Below are 19,040 nucleotides of genomic sequence, written 5' to 3'. Positions count from 1 at the left end.
TATATCCTTTCCATAATTTGTAAGGAGTTTCATTCTTCTTTTTATGTGAAATTTTGTTAAGAATATGATTTTTCGAAAGTATTGCTTCCCCCCACAAGTTTTGGGTTAATCCTGAACTTATTAGCATGGCATTCATCATATCCTTTAGAGTGCGGTTTTTTCTTTCCGCGAAACCATTAGATTGTGGTGAATTAGGAGCCGTTGTTTGATGAATAATGTCATATTCATTGCAAAATTCTTCAAACGAAGCAACATATTCACCTCCTCTATCACTACGAATCTTCTTGATTCGTTTGCCTAGTTGATTTTCAACTTTATTTTTATAAGTTTTAAACACTTCTAGAGTTTCATCTTTGCTTCTTAAAAGAAACACATAACCGAATCTCGTGCAATCATCAATGAATGTAATAAAGTATTTTTTTCCCACCTCTAGTTTGTACAAATTTTAAGCCACAAATATCGGTGTGAATTAGTTCTAGAGGTGTTGTACTTCTTTCCACCGTATGCAAAGGTACTTTAGTTAATTTTGCTTCAACACATACTTCACATTTGTGTTTTGAATCAATCTTAGTCATTAGAATAAGATTTAACTTTCCAAGTTTCCTCAAAGTATTATAGTTAGCATGTCCTAATCGAGTATGCCATAAATTGGAACACTCAACCAAATAATTCGAAGCATTAATTTTATTGCCTTCAAACTTGCGAAGTACATTCATTACATTCATTTTGAACAGTACCTTTTCTATATATCCTTTTTCCTAGGACTGTCCATTTTTCATGATTACAACTTTTTCGGCTTCAAAAACTATTCTAAATCAGGCCTTAACAAGCCTAGAACCTGATACAAGATTCTTCCTTATCTCAAGAACATGAAGGACATCAATAAAAGTAAGCTCTTTTCCTGAATTCATCTTGATCACAACCTTGCCTAAGCCAATGATGTTAGATGTCGCATTGTTACCCATGTAGAGATGTCTTCCACTTATAGGAGTATACTTGGAGAATAACTCCTTGTCAGCACAGACATGTCGCGTCGCTCCAGTGTCGATAAACCATTCTCTAGGATGATCAACCATGTTAGCCTCGAAAACTACTGCTGACACATCTAACTCAGACAAGTCAACAGGCATAGATCTGTGTTGGACAACATTTTCCCGGATTTGATTGTCCTTCTTCGGTAAGCGACAATTCTTGGCTTTGTGGTTTGACTTTCCACAATTCCAACAGGTTCCTTTCCATTTTTTGTTCTTCCCTTGCTTCACATCTTTCCAAATTGCTTTCTTTCTTCGTGGCGTTCGGCTCCACCAATTTTTCCTTTGCTTCCATCGGCATATTACCAACTTTGTTCTCCGCTTTGCGATTGTCTTTCTCAATTCGCCGCCTGACGATCAAGTCCTCGAGCCCCATTTCTTTGCGTTTATGCTTCAAATAATTCTTGAATTCCTTTCATAAAGGTAGCAGCTTCTCGATTAATGCAGCCACTTGGAAGGACTCACTGATCATCATCCCTTCGGCCATTATATCATGGAGGATCATTTGGAACTCTTGCACTTGGCTAATCACTGTCTTGGTATCAACCATTTTGAACTCGAAAAACTTTTCGACTACAAACTTCTTTGTGCCAGCATACTCAGTCTTGTACTTTTTCTCCAAGGATTCCCACAGTTCCTTAGCAGTATTGGTTGCAAAGTATACGCTATACGATGTATTATCCAACCTATTCAGTATGTAGTTCCGGCACAGAAATTCGCTGTGAGACCATACATCGTAAGCAGCCCTTGTCTGTGTATCTGCATTGTCTGCCGATACAGTAGCATCCTCCTTCAAGTACCTCGCAAGATTAAGCGTTGTGAGGTAAAACAACATCTTTTGTTGTCATGTCTTGAAGTTAGTACCGTAGAACTTCTCAGGTTTCTAGGCATGTGCAGTAAAAGCAGCAGGGGCCGTGACAACAGCCGGCGTAACAGGGTGTGGCGGCGTAACGGAGGGCGGCATGACACTGGCCGATGGATCAGTAGCCATCATAAAAAATTTGTCTTAAACTTGTTAGCAACTTTGAATCAGAATCAGTATGCACGCAGTAACAGGTAGCGAGCCGAGAGTTTGACTCTCTATCTTTAAGACAAATTTGCCCTCCTAGGTGCTTACGAGTTTCTCAAACTGTCTCCCAAGATAGAACGCTATCTATCAACTTCGATTAGTAGCACTACAAAACCGAAGTTCTTTGAACACTTGAAAGTGCTTTAAGAAACTCTTAGTCTGAAGACGAAGTATGCCGACAAAGAAGGGAATGAGAAAATGAGCTAGTTGGAATGAATGCAGATGGGGTCTATTTATAGACGTTGGAAGGCTGCCTCGGACAGTCGCACCACTTCACTGCAAGCATGGCCGAGGAGACGCAATGGTTCGGACCGAAGGGACGCACTGGTTCAGACCAAAAAGTCGCATCCGTTCAGTTGCACTGATTCGGGCTGAATGGTTGCACTGATTTGGAAGCAAAATAATTAAATTATTTCCGGTCCAAAAAAATATATCATGTCAAAGCCCAGCCCAGCCAGCCCAGGTCCGGTCCGGTCCGTGCCGGTCGGACGGTGGTGCGTATGGCTAATGGTTCGAACCTAGCATAGTCTAGGTCTGCTCCCACCCCTTGTCTTAACTTGGGCTACATATATAGACATATATTCCCACATTTTATCAATGTGGGACAATGAACATCAATGTCTCATTCACCACCAATTCCAACTTGTCCAAACAATTTTCCAACAGTACTTAGGATAAGATTATTATTGTAAAAATAATACGAGAGATTAGTAAATTTTACGTAAGGATATTTGGTACTTGAGATAAAAGAATTTTGTGTTTGGTTGGTTTGTTGTGTTCAGGATAAAACTGGGCAAATATTTTACATGACCAAATTTCCCCTTCCAATTTTCCAATTTCAACACAAAACGTAAACCACAGATCGTGCATCACTCTAGCATAGCAAAAAAATTAGCTTTCACCAACTTTTCTTTCCGAAAACAAGAAATTAGCTCATACGAGAAATATTCCACGTTTTTAAGAAAATAAAATTAACAAAATTGTCGTCAAAGTTTGAGTAGCACCAACTTTTATTTCCGACGAATGATTTTGCTAACACGTTTTCAAGAAACAACAGTGCATTTTCATGCATGGGCCGGCAGGAAATCAATTTTTTGGCTGATTAAATTTTAATCCTAAACACCCTAATCAACCATATCAAACGATAAAGTTTCCCAGACAGATAGCCATTCATCGACATGATCATGTGCACAATTAAATACTCGTGTATTCTTGTGATGTATTTGTTTACTACTCAAAATTGATAATATTAATGGATCGATAATAAGTAATTAACATATATAAAAGTTACTCTTTAAAAAAATAAAAGAAAAGATACTACTCTTTTGAAACGATTTAAAATACAATTATTTATATATAACGGGCTAATTGCATCAACACTCCATGTGAATAATCAAAAAAGAATAAAAACTCCTATTAGAGAGTATAAATGTGTTTGAGTTTGTATAAATAACATAGGGGTAAAATGTGCTACGTTTTAAAATATTAAAGGATGCATTAGTCTATTAATATTTCTTATGAAGTTTTATATCTTTTAAACTTTTCACAGAAGGATTAATGCAATTAACCCTATATATAACAAACGGACAAAGTCAACAAAACTGATAAAAATCCGATCATATGTATGAATCTCATGTGAGGTCTACTTGATTGGAGATATCATTAGACTCAAAAAAATAAAAATAAAAAATTCAAATACAAATTTACAAGACATGAAATCTAAAATTTACACTCAAAATTGGATACTCAACTCTCAAAATTTATGCACATAAAGTACGATGGTTTAAGTATTTCATGTTTTCTTTGGACTAAGCTTAAAAGTATTGGACCGATAACGTGTAGCTCATCTGACATCAAAATTTTAAATGTGAGACAAGATCTCAAATTCAAGACCCAATTATAACAAATCCCCCTCCCCAGCTAAAAAAAAAAAAAAACTTAAAAGTACTGGAAAAATGAAAATAAATAAAAAAATCGGACGTTTGCGGACACCAATACAGGTCATATCATACCATATCTAAAATACACTTTTTTTTGTTTTTTTTTTTTTGCAACATCCACGTACACTTGTAATTTAATTTGTGAACTTGTGATATTAATCACATTAACGTGTCAAATCATATTTGTCAAAGAGAAACATTAGAGCCAACCGCTCACTACTAGTCAACTGTTAGACCATAGCACAACCATCGACTTCAAATTAAATTAACCCAAAAAAAAAATTGTTGACATGATTTACGGATCAATTTTATAAGACGGATTTCTTATTTGAGTCATTCATAAAAAAATTATTACGTTTATGCAAAATAATTTTACTTTTTTATTGTAAATATGAACATAATTAATCTGTCTAAAAGATAAATCATCTCAAAAACATTTACTCTTAAATTAATTATTGACAATGGCACCATTTAGACTAAATATAAAATTACACTTTAAGGAGAAAAACAAAAACAAAAACAAAAATTTAAGCTTCCATTTTAATTATTCACTCGCCCGAACCCACCCGCTTAGCTTAAATTCAACTTTAGTCACTTCCGGGGGAAATGTCCAAAATAATGTTGCATGTCTTTGGTATAAATAATAATTTAAATAGTCACATCGATAACTAACTTTTTATTTCCAGCTGTCATATATCGTATTTTTTCATTCACAGGTTTGAACATTTTAGTCTCTATTTTATATTTTTTTTAAGCTCATTCTCCCTAAAATTTATTTTTTTGTCTTACAGATTTATCAAATAACAAAAAAAAACCCTCAATTTAATTATAATCATCCTCATTAATGATTTAAAATACAATGATATATTTTCTTTTTTATTTTTCTCACTTAGAATAATATAAATCTCATTGATGAAATGAATTAATTTTGTATGCGTATATTATGTATTATTAGCTACATGAAAAAATTGGAAAATAGAAAATTGCAATTATGAAATGAATATTTGTGCAATCTACAAGTTTTTCATTATAAAATAACATTTTTTGAAGCATAATTCTTAGAAAATATAACACAATACTACAAATAAAATAGATATTTGATTAAAAAAATAGATATTTGATAAAAAAAATTCACTAAAAAAAAATTCACTAAAAAAATTGAGTTTTTTATTATGAGTTTTCTAAATAGTACTTAAATTATGTATTGTAAAAATTAATTGCATGAAAATTTGATTTAAAAAATGGGTTCCAATAATTAAGGAAAGAGAGATTTTAGTGGGAATTCATTAGCTAAAAAATTTAACAAGTTGCATCTTTATGTGTGTGCCTACACAATTGTAAGGATATGATTCTGCATGCTCAGAAAAAATATAAGAGAGGGATCAGTGTGATGCTCAAAGCCATAACAAAAGAAGATATTAGCTCATCGAGAATTTTACAGGGATATTTGGTGCAAATTTCTCCAAAAAAAAATTATTGATATATATGACACTGATCATAAAAATTAATAAAATATCTGATATTATATTTCCACCCGTGCTGTTAACTTAAATCATTTCAAGAGTTTTCTATAAATAGCTGTCTAGCCAAGGCAAGCATTCCACCAAATCCAACTAAGTTTCTATCCAATAGTTAATTAATATTTTCCATGGCTTATATTATTGCCAACCCAAAATGGGTTGTGATTCGTATAATTATTATATGCTTTTTCATGCAATCCCGTGTATATACTAGTCTTTTAAGCCAACAGCAAGTCTCATGTCTGTTTTTCTTCGGAGCTTCTTTAACCGATAACGGAAATAATAATATCCTCAGCACATTGCTCAAGGCAAATTATCTACCCTACGGGATTGATTTCCCCGCCGGTCCGACCGGAAGATTTAGCAACGGCCAAAATATCCCGGATTTCATCGGTTCGTTTTCTTCTCCTTATAATCCCTCTTCGCTAGTGTTTTGGAGAGCTTTTAAAAAGCATTTATCGGTTTTTTCTTAACAAAATTTTGAAAATCTGTGAAATTTTGTTAAGGAGAAGTTGAGAAGTGTTTCCTACGTATATACATATTATATTATATTGTCATTGAATAATATTGTCCATGGTTGCAGCTAAGTTGCTAGGATTCAGTAAACCCATCCCGCCTTTCGCAACAGCTACAGGTTCTGATATCGTGAAAGGAGTCAACTATGCGTCCGCCGGTGCAGGAATCCTCAACGAAACCGGAAAAGCACTGGTAATTATATATTTTTCGTGGGAACGATCCAAGAATTTGAGTTTGGATATATATGTACACATCATGCATATTGATTAATTTTTAATTTCTACTATATTTTATGGATAGGGTGACAACATCAGTATGAACAAACAGCTATCAAATCATCAGATAACAATCTCTCGTTTGGCAACTTTACTCGGCCCGAGTCAAGTCCAAGCCTACCTCAACACGTGCGTCTACACAGTGGAAATGGCCAGCAACGACTACGTTAACAATTACATACAACCACAAAATTACCCATCTACTGCATCATTTACGCCAGACCAGTTTGCAGCATTCTTGATTCAACAATTCACCACACAACTCCAGGCGATTTAATTAATTTTTCAATTAGTACTTTATATTTCAAGTATATATATGATCTCATTTTCTTGAATTAAAAAAAATATATATATATATATATATAAATGAATTTGTCACGTGCAGGCCTTGTACACGAGCGGGGCCAGAAAGGTGGCGATCTATGGCCTCGCGCAACTAGGCTGCATCCCTCAAGTGTTGACGATGTTTCCGGCCAACGCGTCGGGGTGTGTCGATTTCGTGAACGACTACGTGCAACTATTCAACAACAGGTTGAAGCCTCTGGTGGACAACCTCAATGCCAATCTAGCCGGCGCAATATTTACGTACATAAACATCTCCAGCATCTCAAGCATTAATCCTTCTAATCTAGGTACGTGCACACACAATATTAAATATATATGTAATGTTACGTATACACAGAGTCTTACACGTTGGGTTACACATGAGACTTAAAATTACATGATTATCCTTGCACTTTATTTGAAAAAAATCTTTCAAAAATGCGTGTAGGATAATCATGTAATTTTAAGTTTCATGTGTAACCCAACGTGTAAGACTTTGTGTACACGTAGCATTACCTTAAATATATATATATATATATTTCTATTGATCATTGTTGAAGTGATTAATATTGGGGAATAATTAATAATTATATATGCAGGTATTACGATTTTGAATTCTCCATGTTGTGTAGTATCATCGGTGGGAGTTTGTGTTCCGAACCGGGCTCCGTGTATCGACCCGGATCTACATATTTTCTTTGACAACTATCATACCACAGAGATAGTGAATGCCATTATAGCTTACAGATCGTACAAGTCCCTTCTACCAAATGATGCATATCCATACGACATTAAACACCTTGCGCAGCAATAAACTCACACACACACGTACAACTACATGTACTTAATTATAGTAATATTGAATAATTATACGGTTGTGTAGTAAACCTGAATGGAATAATTAATACATTTTGGAGATGGGCTGGAGGAATATTGGATCTTTTATCTGATGCACACAGATACATAACCATTATTAATTGAATGCATGTCTTGCAATTAATACATCCATGCCCACACACACAAACACTCATGCGCGCGCACACCCACATATATATATATATATATATATATATATATTATCATTTTCTGTCTGGCATTTAGAAAAGATGCACCGACGGGGAAAAAATATATTTTTTTTGGCATTATAATTTCCAATTGTCATGTTGTCGAACAATTTACGATTTTATTAGTTTGTAAATTTTTTTCGATTTTTTTTTCGCCGCAGTATTGATGTGTGACATCACAAAATGATGATGTGACACCAGAAAATGATGGTATAACATCGATATTACTGGCGCGTGTTTGATGTCGCGTTCACTTATGTGAAAAATTATTAAAATTGGAAAAAAAAAATGCAAGTTGTTGGACTAGTGATTAGATAAGTTTGATTTGATCGACAACACGACCAAAAATGTAAGGACCCGATTTTACTCTAATTTGTGTGTTAAAAATATTGATTTTTAAATATCGGTTTATAGACGATATTAAATGAATATGTTATTTATAGAGCACACAGGAGTTGAAATAACTCGAACCGGGTCCAGTTTGAACCCCGAATGAATAAAATAAGACACACATTAAACTAATACATAATATATATAACGCATAATCTTTCTCCTCCATTTGTTTTTCCACCGCCTTCGCCCGTCTGTTCTTTTCCGTTTCTTTTCAATTTCAAAATCTTCCTATCGCTTCAAATCTCCGTATCTCCTTCGTTTTTGGCCGGATTTCAAAAGTAAATATAGTTCCGGAATCCTCGCGACGAGAGCTATCTTTTGGTACCCATATTTCATATTTTTAGTGAAGTTTCCGAAAAACCCGTCGCACAGCTGCCGCCGTTCGCTGCCGCCGTCCGCCGCCGTTCGCCGCCGCCGATCGTCGCCGGAGTTTAGGGGTTGTGTTAGTTGTTTAACCCTTTAATTCCAAGCTTTGAGGTATAATTTTGAATTTAGGGTTTTGAAGTTTGGGTATTTCGATTCAATTGACATCCGATAATTGATATTTGATTTATTATTGGTTGTAGGTATTATACCGGACTCGATTGGAGGTATTGACTATTTTTCAGAAATTATTGGGGCATTATTTCGAATTTCCAGATTATTTAAATTGGGATTTTTGAAGTTTAGAGCTATTTAAATCACTGTTTGGATTTCTAGATGTGCTAGAATTAATATATATAAATTTCAGAATTTTTGGGAATTTTCTGGAAAAATTCAGATTATGATATTTTTGGTATTTCGACTTTTAGAGTCGTAAATTCGATATTTGGTTATTGATAGGATGTTTTAATATTAAATATAAATTTTAGGATTTATGAGCAATTTTTCTGGAATTACAGATTCTGAAAATTTGGGATTGGAATATCCGAGAAATACTTGAGATATTTCTGTGATAATTAAGTGTCGGTTGAGGTACGTATGAGCTGTTTATATTACGACGTCTATAATGACATGTAATGATATTAAATATTTTGTAATGAGTGATAATGTGTTTTATGTGCTTACGTGGATTATATGATTGCATTCACTCATTTATAAATTTACATAGCACGTTGAGCCTTGACTCCTTTGATTACTATTGATATTGATCTCTTGAGATGTATTGAGTCATCATGGAGCGAGTGACATTATTTTAGTGCACTCCTGAGATAGTATGAGGCACGGACAGGTAGCTCCTGTCGCCCTCTGATGCTACGTACGACACTCCTGATGACAGCATGAGGCTGGACGGGTCGCTCCTGTCACCCTCCGATGCTACGTGTATGGATTAGCAGTGATGATTCGAGGTCTGCTGCGTTCCTGGCACGGGTGGCCACTGAGTTTATTGTGATACGATTCTTTGGACTCCTTTTGGTATTCCTATTTCATTGATACCTGTCACGCATTACATTGCATTTCATTGCATTGTACTTGATTTTATTCATGTCAGTTATATTTGTCGTAATTTTTATAGTTCGTCGTACTGGGGTCCGACCCCTGTTTTCTTTTTATGCTGTGGTTGTTTGTGATTCCATAGCAGGTTATCCAGGGGGATTTGACGCATCTGGTGGAGCGTCATCTAGTGGTACCCAGTGAGGCGAGCGTGGAGTTGAGTTCCCAGATATATATGTATATATATCATTTTAGCGAGTTTTATATTTGCCGGGGTGATGCCCTGTGTATCTGTATAAATAGTTTTGGACTTTGTTTTGAATTGTTATTTGTATGATCGAGCCTTGCCGGCTCTGCATGTGTTTAGTCCTGGCCAGTGCGGCTATAGGTGTGTAAATTGGAGTTGTGACTCTATTTTCGAGTATATATTGTTGGTTGTGTTGTACAAGTTTTTGGGATGTCCTATTTACGAATAGGTCATGCCGAAATTTCTGTAGGCCCAAACGCAAATTTTTAACTCGTTTTCGCTGTTTACATTAATTAATCCTGGTTGTTTGATCATTAAATATTAAATCAGGACACGGGCCCTTTCATTTGGTATCAAAGCATATACTGGGATATGCTCGAATTAGAGTCTAGGACACTCGAGTTTAGACACTAACAAAATGGTTGCGTATGTGTGTGACTACTTGTTCTTACGTGACTTACTTGTGGTGCTTATTTTTGAACGTATTTGTTAGAACCAGTAGTTCTTGGCTTTAGAATTAGTTTATGAATTCTATTAGAACTCTGAATTTCTATCATAGTTTTCTATTCGTTAAGATATTTTTGCCTGTGTATTTAAATCCTTGTGTCTTGTAGAATGGCACCAGGAGGAAGAGGTAGAAAAAGGGAAGGAAGTTGTCGAAGAGTCTGCAGCGATAAATGTTAGAAATCTTGATGATATTGTCAGGGGAAGACGTGGTCGACCAGCTGTTCAGCCTCCGAAAGATGTGGAATTAGAGGTGGAACAACAACCACGGGTAAATCCTGACAAAGGAAAAGCGATTCAGGCTGAGGCTGATCCAGTAACCCAATTGACTGAGAAAATGGGAGGAATACGATTAATAATTTCTCAATTTCAGGAGTTGCGTCCGCAAAAGTTCTTTGGCAATGAAGGAAGTGAGAAAGCTACTAGTTGGTTGAAAAGTCTCAACAATATGTTTAATGGATTAGAATATCCTGATGACATTCGACTGAAGTTAGTTCCTTTTCAGCTGAAAGACCGAGCGCAACTGTGGTGGGAAACGACAGCAGAAACACTTTCTGATTCTGGTGAAAAGATCACATGGGAAGTATTTTGTAAGCAGTTTGCACAAGAATATGCACCACCATCTTATTATTCTGCTAAAGAAGATGAATTTAATCTGTTGGTGCAAGGCAATAAATCTGTTGCTGAATATGCTTCTCAGTTCTCTGCTCTTCTGCCTTATGTCCCACATGTTGCAAAGAATGATCGGTCAAAGCTTTCACATTTTCTGAAAGGGCTTACACGAACGATCCATACTTTGGTGACTACTGGAACTCCATCTACTTATATGAAAGCAGTAGAAAAGGCCAAGAAAATTGAAGCAAGTCTACTAAGGAGTGAACCACAATCAATCCCAGCATCTGTTCCTCAAGGAGCTGGAAGCAGTTCACAGACACCAATGGGTTTACCTTCATATCAGCCTATTCAATCTTCTCAGCAAGCGAAAAGGCCTTGGTTTAAAGCTAGAGGGAAGCCATTTAAAAAGAAACCACAGTCTAGTTCCTCCAGTTCCAGTGGTAGTCGTGGTGGAAGTTCAGTTGGATCATCTGGGAGAGTGTACTGTGACAGATGTGGTGGTAATCATTTGAGTGCACATTGTACAGGATTTCCAGGAACTTGTTATACTTGTGGGCAGGCTGGACATTCGTCTCGAGTATGTCCAAATGCTGGAAGACAGCAATTTCAGCCACAACAGTTTGGCCAGTTTCCTGGACGACCATCATTCAGACCATATGCTCCTGTACCACAGTTTGTTCCTACACAGCCTTATATTCCAGGACAGTCCACTCAGCAGCCTAGGTATCCATCTCCTCAGAGTCAGCAGCGTTTTCCAGGTCCACAGCAGGCTCAAGTCCATGCTATGACTCAGGATCAGGCACAAGATGCACCTGGGGGAGTTATTGCAGGTATTTGTAATATTTTTGAGTATCCTGCACGTATCTTGATAGACACAGGAGCATCTCATTCATTTTTATCTGTTACATTTGCTGATGAGCATGAGATTGCTTTTATTCCGTTATTGGATACTGTGTCTGTTGCTACTCCTGCTGGTGTTTTCTTGATGTCTAATGAGATAGTGTTGAATTGTGTGATTAGATTTGAGGATAAGATCATGATAACTAATTTAATCAAACTAGCTATGTCTGATTTTGACTGTATCTTGGGTATGGATACACTGATGAATTATAGAGCTACGGTTGATTGTTTTCATGGCATTGTGAGATTTAGACCGTATTATGGCAATAAGTGGAATTTTTATGGTAGTGATTCACAATCTCGCATTCCATTAGTATCGGCAATGGAAATGTTTAGATTATTATCGATAGGAAATGAAGGATTTATGATTTATGCTCTCGATGCGACGAAGGAAGAGAAATTGAAAGTTTCAGATATCCCTGTAGTTAAGGATTTTACTGATGTATTTCCTGATGAGATTCCGGGTTTTCCGCCTCAAAGGGAAATAGATCTTAGCATTGAATTAATGCCAGGGACAAGTCCTATTTTTCAAGCTCCATATCGATTAGCTCCAGCAGAATTGAAAGAACTCAAGACGCAATTGCAAGATTTGCTGGAAAAAGGTTATATTAGACCAAGTGTATCACCTTGGGGTGCTCCAGTCTTGTTTGTGAAGAAGAAAGACGGAACGATGAGAATGTGCATCGATTATCGACAATTGAATCAGGCTACTGTGAAGAATAAGTATCCTTTGCCACGAATTGATGACTTGTTTGATCAGTTGCAGGGTACATCTGTATATTCTAAAATTGATCTTCGTTCCGGATATCATCAACTTCGAGTTCGAGAGGAAGATGTTTCCAAGACAGCATTTCGAACGCGTTACGGACATTATGAATTTTTAGTTGTGCCTTTCGGGTTGACTAATGCTCCAGCAGTTTTTATGGATTTAATGAATCGTGTGTTTCGGGAATTCATAGATCGATTTGTTATCGTTTTCATTGATGACATTTTGATTTATTCTAAGTCAAGGAAGGATCATAAAGAACATTTGACGTTAGTACTTCAGAAACTCAGAACATCACAATTATATGCTAAGTTTTCGAAGTGTGAATTTTGGCTGGACAGAGTATTATTTCTAGGACATGTGATATCAGCACAAGGAGTATCTGTCGATCCTAGTAAAATTGAAGCTGTTCTTAATTGGTCTCGACCAACCAATGTCTCTGAGATTCGTAGTTTTTTGGGTTTGGCTGGATATTATAGGCGTTTCATCAAGGGATTTTCTGAAATAGCTAGGCCTATGACTATATTAACGCAAAAAGATCGACGTTTTGTGTGGACTGGGGAATGTGAAGCTAGTTTTCAGACTTTGAAAGAGAAATTGACTACGGCTCCAGTACTAGCATTACCTTCAGGCTCAGGTGGGTTTGTTATCTGTACAGATGCTTCTTTGAATGGACTGGGTTGTGTTTTGATGCAAAATGGACGCGTGATTGCGTATGCATCTCGTCAATTGAAATCACATGAGACTCGTTATCCAGTTCATGATTTAGAATTGGCTGCCATTGTGCATGCATTGAAAATATGGCGTCATTATCTGTACGGTGAGCAGTTTGTGATTTATTCTGATCATAAGAGTCTGAAATATTTATTCACACAGTCTGATTTGAATATGAGACAACGTCGATGGTTGGAACTGCTTAAGGATTTTGACTGTGATATTCAATACCAGCCAGGAAACGTGAATCAAGTTGCAGATGCTTTGAGCAGAAAAGTTCATACTAAGATGTTGGCATCTTTAACTATTTCTAAAGTTCATGAGCATTTGAGAACTTCAGGATGGACTTATCGAGCTAAAGGTAATCATTTCATAGTTTCATCTATACAAGTTGAACCACGAATAATTTCGAAAATCAAAGAAGCACAAAAGACTGATCCATATATTCATCATTTGAAAGAATTAACTCCAGCTGGTCAGTCAGGGAAATTTCTTGTTGCTTCTGATGGATGTTTGCGTTATAATGGTAGACTTGTGGTTCCGAATTTGATAGATTTGAAAGACAATATACTACGAGAAGCTCATTGTAGTCGACATAGTGTACATCCTGGAATTAGAAAGATGTATCATATCTTGAAAGCCCATTACTGGTGGGAAGGTATGAAGAATGATATTTCTGATTTTGTGGCTAAGTGTTTGACGTGTCAACAAGTTAAGGCTGAAAGAATGAGACCAGGTGGTATGTTACTTAGTCTTGAAGTACCACAGTGGAATTGGGAACACATTACTATGGATTTCGTGACACACCTACCTCGATCTAATCGTGGTTGTGATGCCATTTGGGTTATTGTGGATAGATTGTCTAAATCTGCCCATTTTATTCCATATGATCGTACGTGGACATATACGAAAATGGCGAAAATGTACATTGATCAGATAGTGCGATTGCATGGTGTGCCAGTTACTATAGTATCAGACCGTGATCCCAGATTTACTTCTAAGTTTTGGTCTAGTTTGCAATCATCTTTAGGTTCTAAATTGGCCGTGAGTACTGCCTATCATCCACAGACAGATGGTCAATCTGAAAGAACTATTCAGACACTTGAAGATTTATTACGAGCTGTTGTGATGGATTTTAGTGGCGGTTGGCAAGAATCTTTAGCTTTGGTGGAATTCTCTTACAATAATAGTTATCATGTATCTATCGGGATGGCACCATTTGAAGCCTTGTATGGCAGAAAATGTAGATCTCCGATATGTTGGGAAGAAGTAGGAGAACGACAGTTGTCAGGACCAGAGTTTATTCAAGAGATGAAAGAAAAAGTTGACCTGATCAGGAAAAGAATGAAAGCAGCCCAGGATCGTCAAGCCAGCTATGCTAATAACAGACGTAGACCTTTAGAATTTCAGGTTGACGATTTTGTTTTCTTGAAAGTATCACCATTTCGTGGTACTATGAGATTTGGGCGTAAAGGGAAATTAGCTCCTCGTTATATCGGTCCATACGAGATTGTTGAGAAGATTGGTATTTTAGCGTATCGTTTGAACTTGCCGCAGAGTTTGTCTGCGATACATGATGTATTTCACGTATCTATGCTGCGGAAGTATGAACCAGATCCTTCTCATATCTTGAGGGCTGATGATGTGGAGTTGGATAGTTCCCTTAGCTATGTTGAGTATCCAGTGCAGATTCTTGATCGTAAAGAAAAGCAACTGAGGAACAAGACGATTCCTTTGGTTATGGTAGAATGGAGTAGACATGGAAGAGAAGAAGCTACATGGGAATTGGAGTCTCGAATGCGTCAAGAATGGCCTCATTTGTTTGACAATGTTATGAATTATGCCTTGTACTCTGATTTCCCTATGTACTATCAGTGGTAGATGTTTAACCACTTTGTATATAAGTTTGATGTGTGTTTAATTTCGAGGACGAAATCTTCTTTTTAGAGGGGGAGAAATGTAAGGACCCGATTTTACTCTATTAATTAATTTGTGTGTTAAAAATATTGATTTTTAAATATCGGTTTATAGACGATATTAAATGAATATGTTATTTATAGAGCACACAGGAGTTGAAATAACTCGAACCGGGTCCAGTTTGAACCCCGAATGAATAAAATAAGACACACATTAAACTAATACATAATATATATAACGCATAATCTTTCTCCTCCATTTGTTTTTCCACCGCCTTCGCCCGTCTGTTCTTTTCCGTTTCTTTTCAATTTCAAAATCTTCCTATCGCTTCAAATCTCCGTATCTCCTTCGTTTTTGGCCGGATTTCAAAAGTAAATATAGTTCCGGAATCCTCGCGACGAGAGCTATCTTTTGGTACCCATATTTCATATTTTTAGTGAAGTTTCCGAAAAACCCGTCGCACAGCTGCCGCCGTTCGCTGCCGCCGTCCGCCGCCGTTCGCCGCCGCCGATCGTCGCCGGAGTTTAGGGGTTGTGTTAGTTGTTTAACCCTTTAATTCCAAGCTTTGAGGTATAATTTTGAATTTAGGGTTTTGAAGTTTGGGTATTTCGATTCAATTGACATCCGATAATTGATATTTGATTTATTATTGGTTGTAGGTATTATACCGGACTCGATTGGAGGTATTGACTATTTTTCAGAAATTATTGGGGCATTATTTCGAATTTCCAGATTATTTAAATTGGGATTTTTGAAGTTTAGAGCTATTTAAATCACTGTTTGGATTTCTAGATGTGCTAGAATTAATATATATAAATTTCAGAATTTTTGGGAATTTTCTGGAAAAATTCAGATTATGATATTTTTGGTATTTCGACTTTTAGAGTCGTAAATTCGATATTTGGTTATTGATAGGATGTTTTAATATTAAATATAAATTTTAGGATTTATGAGCAATTTTTCTGGAATTACAGATTCTGAAAATTTGGGATTGGAATATCCGAGAAATACTTGAGATATTTCTGTGATAATTAAGTGTCGGTTGAGGTACGTATGAGCTGTTTATATTACGACGTCTATAATGACATGTAATGATATTAAATATTTTGTAATGAGTGATAATGTGTTTTATGTGCTTACGTGGATTATATGATTGCATTCACTCATTTATAAATTTACATAGCACGTTGAGCCTTGACTCCTTTGATTACTATTGATATTGATCTCTTGAGATGTATTGAGTCATCATGGAGCGAGTGACATTATTTTAGTGCACTCCTGAGATAGTATGAGGCACGGACAGGTAGCTCCTGTCGCCCTCTGATGCTACGTACGACACTCCTGATGACAGCATGAGGCTGGACGGGTCGCTCCTGTCACCCTCCGATGCTACGTGTATGGATTAGCAGTGATGATTCGAGGTCTGCTGCGTTCCTGGCACGGGTGGCCACTGAGTTTATTGTGATACGATTCTTTGGACTCCTTTTGGTATTCCTATTTCATTGATACCTGTCACGCATTACATTGCATTTCATTGCATTGTACTTGATTTTATTCATGTCAGTTATATTTGTCGTAATTTTTATAGTTCGTCGTACTGGGGTCCGACCCCTGTTTTCTTTTTATGCTGTGGTTGTTTGTGATTCCATAGCAGGTTATCCAGGGGGATTTGACGCATCTGGTGGAGCGTCATCTAGTGGTACCCAGTGAGGCGAGCGTGGAGTTGAGTTCCCAGATATATATGTATATATATCATTTTAGCGAGTTTTATATTTGCCGGGGTGATGCCCTGTGTATCTGTATAAATAGTTTTGGACTTTGTTTTGAATTGTTATTTGTATGATCGAGCCTTGCCGGCTCTGCATGTGTTTAGTCCTGGCCAGTGCGGCTATAGGTGTGTAAATTGGAGTTGTGACTCTATTTTCGAGTATATATTGTTGGTTGTGTTGTACAAGTTTTTGGGATGTCCTATTTACGAATAGGTCATGCCGAAATTTCTGTAGGCCCAAACGCAAATTTTTAACTCGTTTTCGCTGTTTACATTAATTAATCCTGGTTGTTTGATCATTAAATATTAAATCAGGACACGGGCCCTTTCAAAAAATGAAACACGTACAAATTGTATGACAAAAAAGCCATTTCCTAAATAAGAAACAAATTATAAAAAGGGAATTAATGTGATCTGTTTGATTTTATTCCAGACATTTTCCGACATTGGATATTTGAAAAGTAATTAAAATTAGCTTCTCTTGCACACGTTGTATGCATATAGATAAATAATAATAATTATGCTGATTAATTTTCAATATATTATTTTCAAATTGACACGATCAATTAAATATTCTAATGTTAATTTATATTTAATTTGTTGCAAAAAGTTCATAATCATTTTTCAAGCGTTTGCAAACAGTACATTGGTAATTATAAATTTTTAAATTCATATAAAATATGATAATTATAAATAAATTACAAATACATTAGTTATTCTATGAAACTCTTAATCACTTTTTTTATAGAAGATATGATAACTATATATAGATAAATAATATCAAATCAATTGAAAATTATATAAAATGCATATTTTTAATTAAATTATAAGATGTTCATCAATCACTGTAAGAAATTTATTAATTTCCATGTCAGTGTATTAACAAATTATTCAAATCACTAACAAACCAATTAACTCATATCATCACCGTCGCCATTCCCATCCCCATCACCATCATCATCAATGCATCATCAACATCATCATCACCATGGTCACCGGTACCTCAACTAACTTATTAATTAATGTTACACGTGTAAATAAATGAATGGGTAATCCAATCCTCTAATAAATTACCGCATTTGCTTGACTTCCAGAGGAAAATGTTACGTTGATTGAACTTGAAAACTGAAATTATAAAATTATTTATTCACTTTATTTAAAAAGTGTCTTTCAAAACTATATTAAGAATATTTATATAATTTCAAGTATAATGTGTAACTCAATGTGTATCCTTTCGTGTAAATGTAGAATCACTCCTTTCCAAAATATAAAACTTTGCAATGGACAAGAGGGGACGTATTTAAAAATTAAGATTGTGATTCTCGCTTAATATGTTACTGGCTAGCTAAAGTTAGAAAAAGCAATTGTAAATATAAAGATGCAACAACATCTAAATTTTAATAGGTATAACGATAGAATTTGATAGTTAATCGGGTATTTTTTTTAAAAAAAATTGAATTTTCTCTTTTGGTAGTATATTACTATTATATTTACTTTTTAATTATTATATTTTTGTCATTAAAATTCATATGCAAACATAAAATAATTTTTTTTGTCATTTTATATGCGAATTCGGCCCGTAGAATCTTGGATACGCCCTTATGGACAAGTACTCAGAAATATTTTATACACGTTTTGTTACATTTTTTTTGTAAAAAAAGCTTTAATTATTTAAGAACAAATATGTGTTTGGAAAATTATTTTAAAAAAACTTTGTTATAATTAAAAGTAATATGTCTTGAGTTATCATTGTTTTCATTTATAAAAAAAAAAAATATATATATCTCAAATGTTATCTAAAACTATACTTGGAGAGAATTTTTAAAATATTCGTCAAAAACACTTTCCAAAAATCTCATTCAAACAGATATATTCTCATTATAAAATACTAAAAACGTTTTTAAAATAATTATTCAAATGAACCTCCATGTCTTTCAAATTTCAAGTTCGTCTATTGATCAAATATTAATATTTAAAAAAAATAAAATCGAATACTAAAATTACCACCATTTCGAAAATTACCACAATTTAATGCTTTATAACTATAAATTCCATGTGCGCATA

The 19,040-nt window shown here is 35.4% G+C and overlaps 2 protein-coding genes and 1 long non-coding RNA gene across 3 annotated transcripts; all 3 read left to right on the top strand.

The window, feature by feature from the left end:
* The first annotated feature begins 5,687 nt into the window (after nt 1-5,687).
* Nucleotides 5,688-7,585, top strand: LOC140877995 (GDSL esterase/lipase At1g29670-like). The gene is made up of 5 exons (XM_073281599.1): nt 5,688-5,953; nt 6,144-6,268; nt 6,377-6,619; nt 6,728-6,983; nt 7,275-7,585. The coding sequence occupies exons 1-5, from the start codon at nt 5,689-5,691 to the stop codon at nt 7,487-7,489; spliced, it is 1,104 nt and encodes a 367-aa protein (XP_073137700.1). The 5' UTR covers nt 5,688; the 3' UTR covers nt 7,490-7,585.
* Nucleotides 7,586-8,177: 592 nt separating this feature from the next.
* Nucleotides 8,178-10,193, top strand: LOC140884872 (uncharacterized). The gene is made up of 3 exons (XR_012150752.1): nt 8,178-8,609; nt 8,699-8,722; nt 9,014-10,193. It is a non-coding gene; the product is annotated as an uncharacterized lncRNA (long non-coding RNA).
* A 17-nt stretch (nt 10,194-10,210) lies between these two features.
* LOC140877994 (uncharacterized) lies at nt 10,211-17,239 on the top strand. Its single transcript, XM_073281598.1, has 3 exons — nt 10,211-10,274; nt 10,407-11,741; nt 16,863-17,239. Exons 1-3 carry the CDS (start codon nt 10,211-10,213, stop codon nt 16,916-16,918), a joined length of 1,455 nt encoding a protein of 484 aa, XP_073137699.1. The 3' UTR covers nt 16,919-17,239.
* Nucleotides 17,240-19,040: the final 1,801 nt, after the last annotated feature.

The sequence above is a fragment of the Henckelia pumila genome, chromosome 2 (assembly GCF_033568475.1).
Source record: "Henckelia pumila isolate YLH828 chromosome 2, ASM3356847v2, whole genome shotgun sequence".
NCBI lineage: Eukaryota > Viridiplantae > Streptophyta > Magnoliopsida > Lamiales > Gesneriaceae > Henckelia > Henckelia pumila.
The sequence above is the reverse complement of the archived record's forward strand: the minus strand, read 5'-3'. Positions and strand labels throughout refer to the sequence as shown.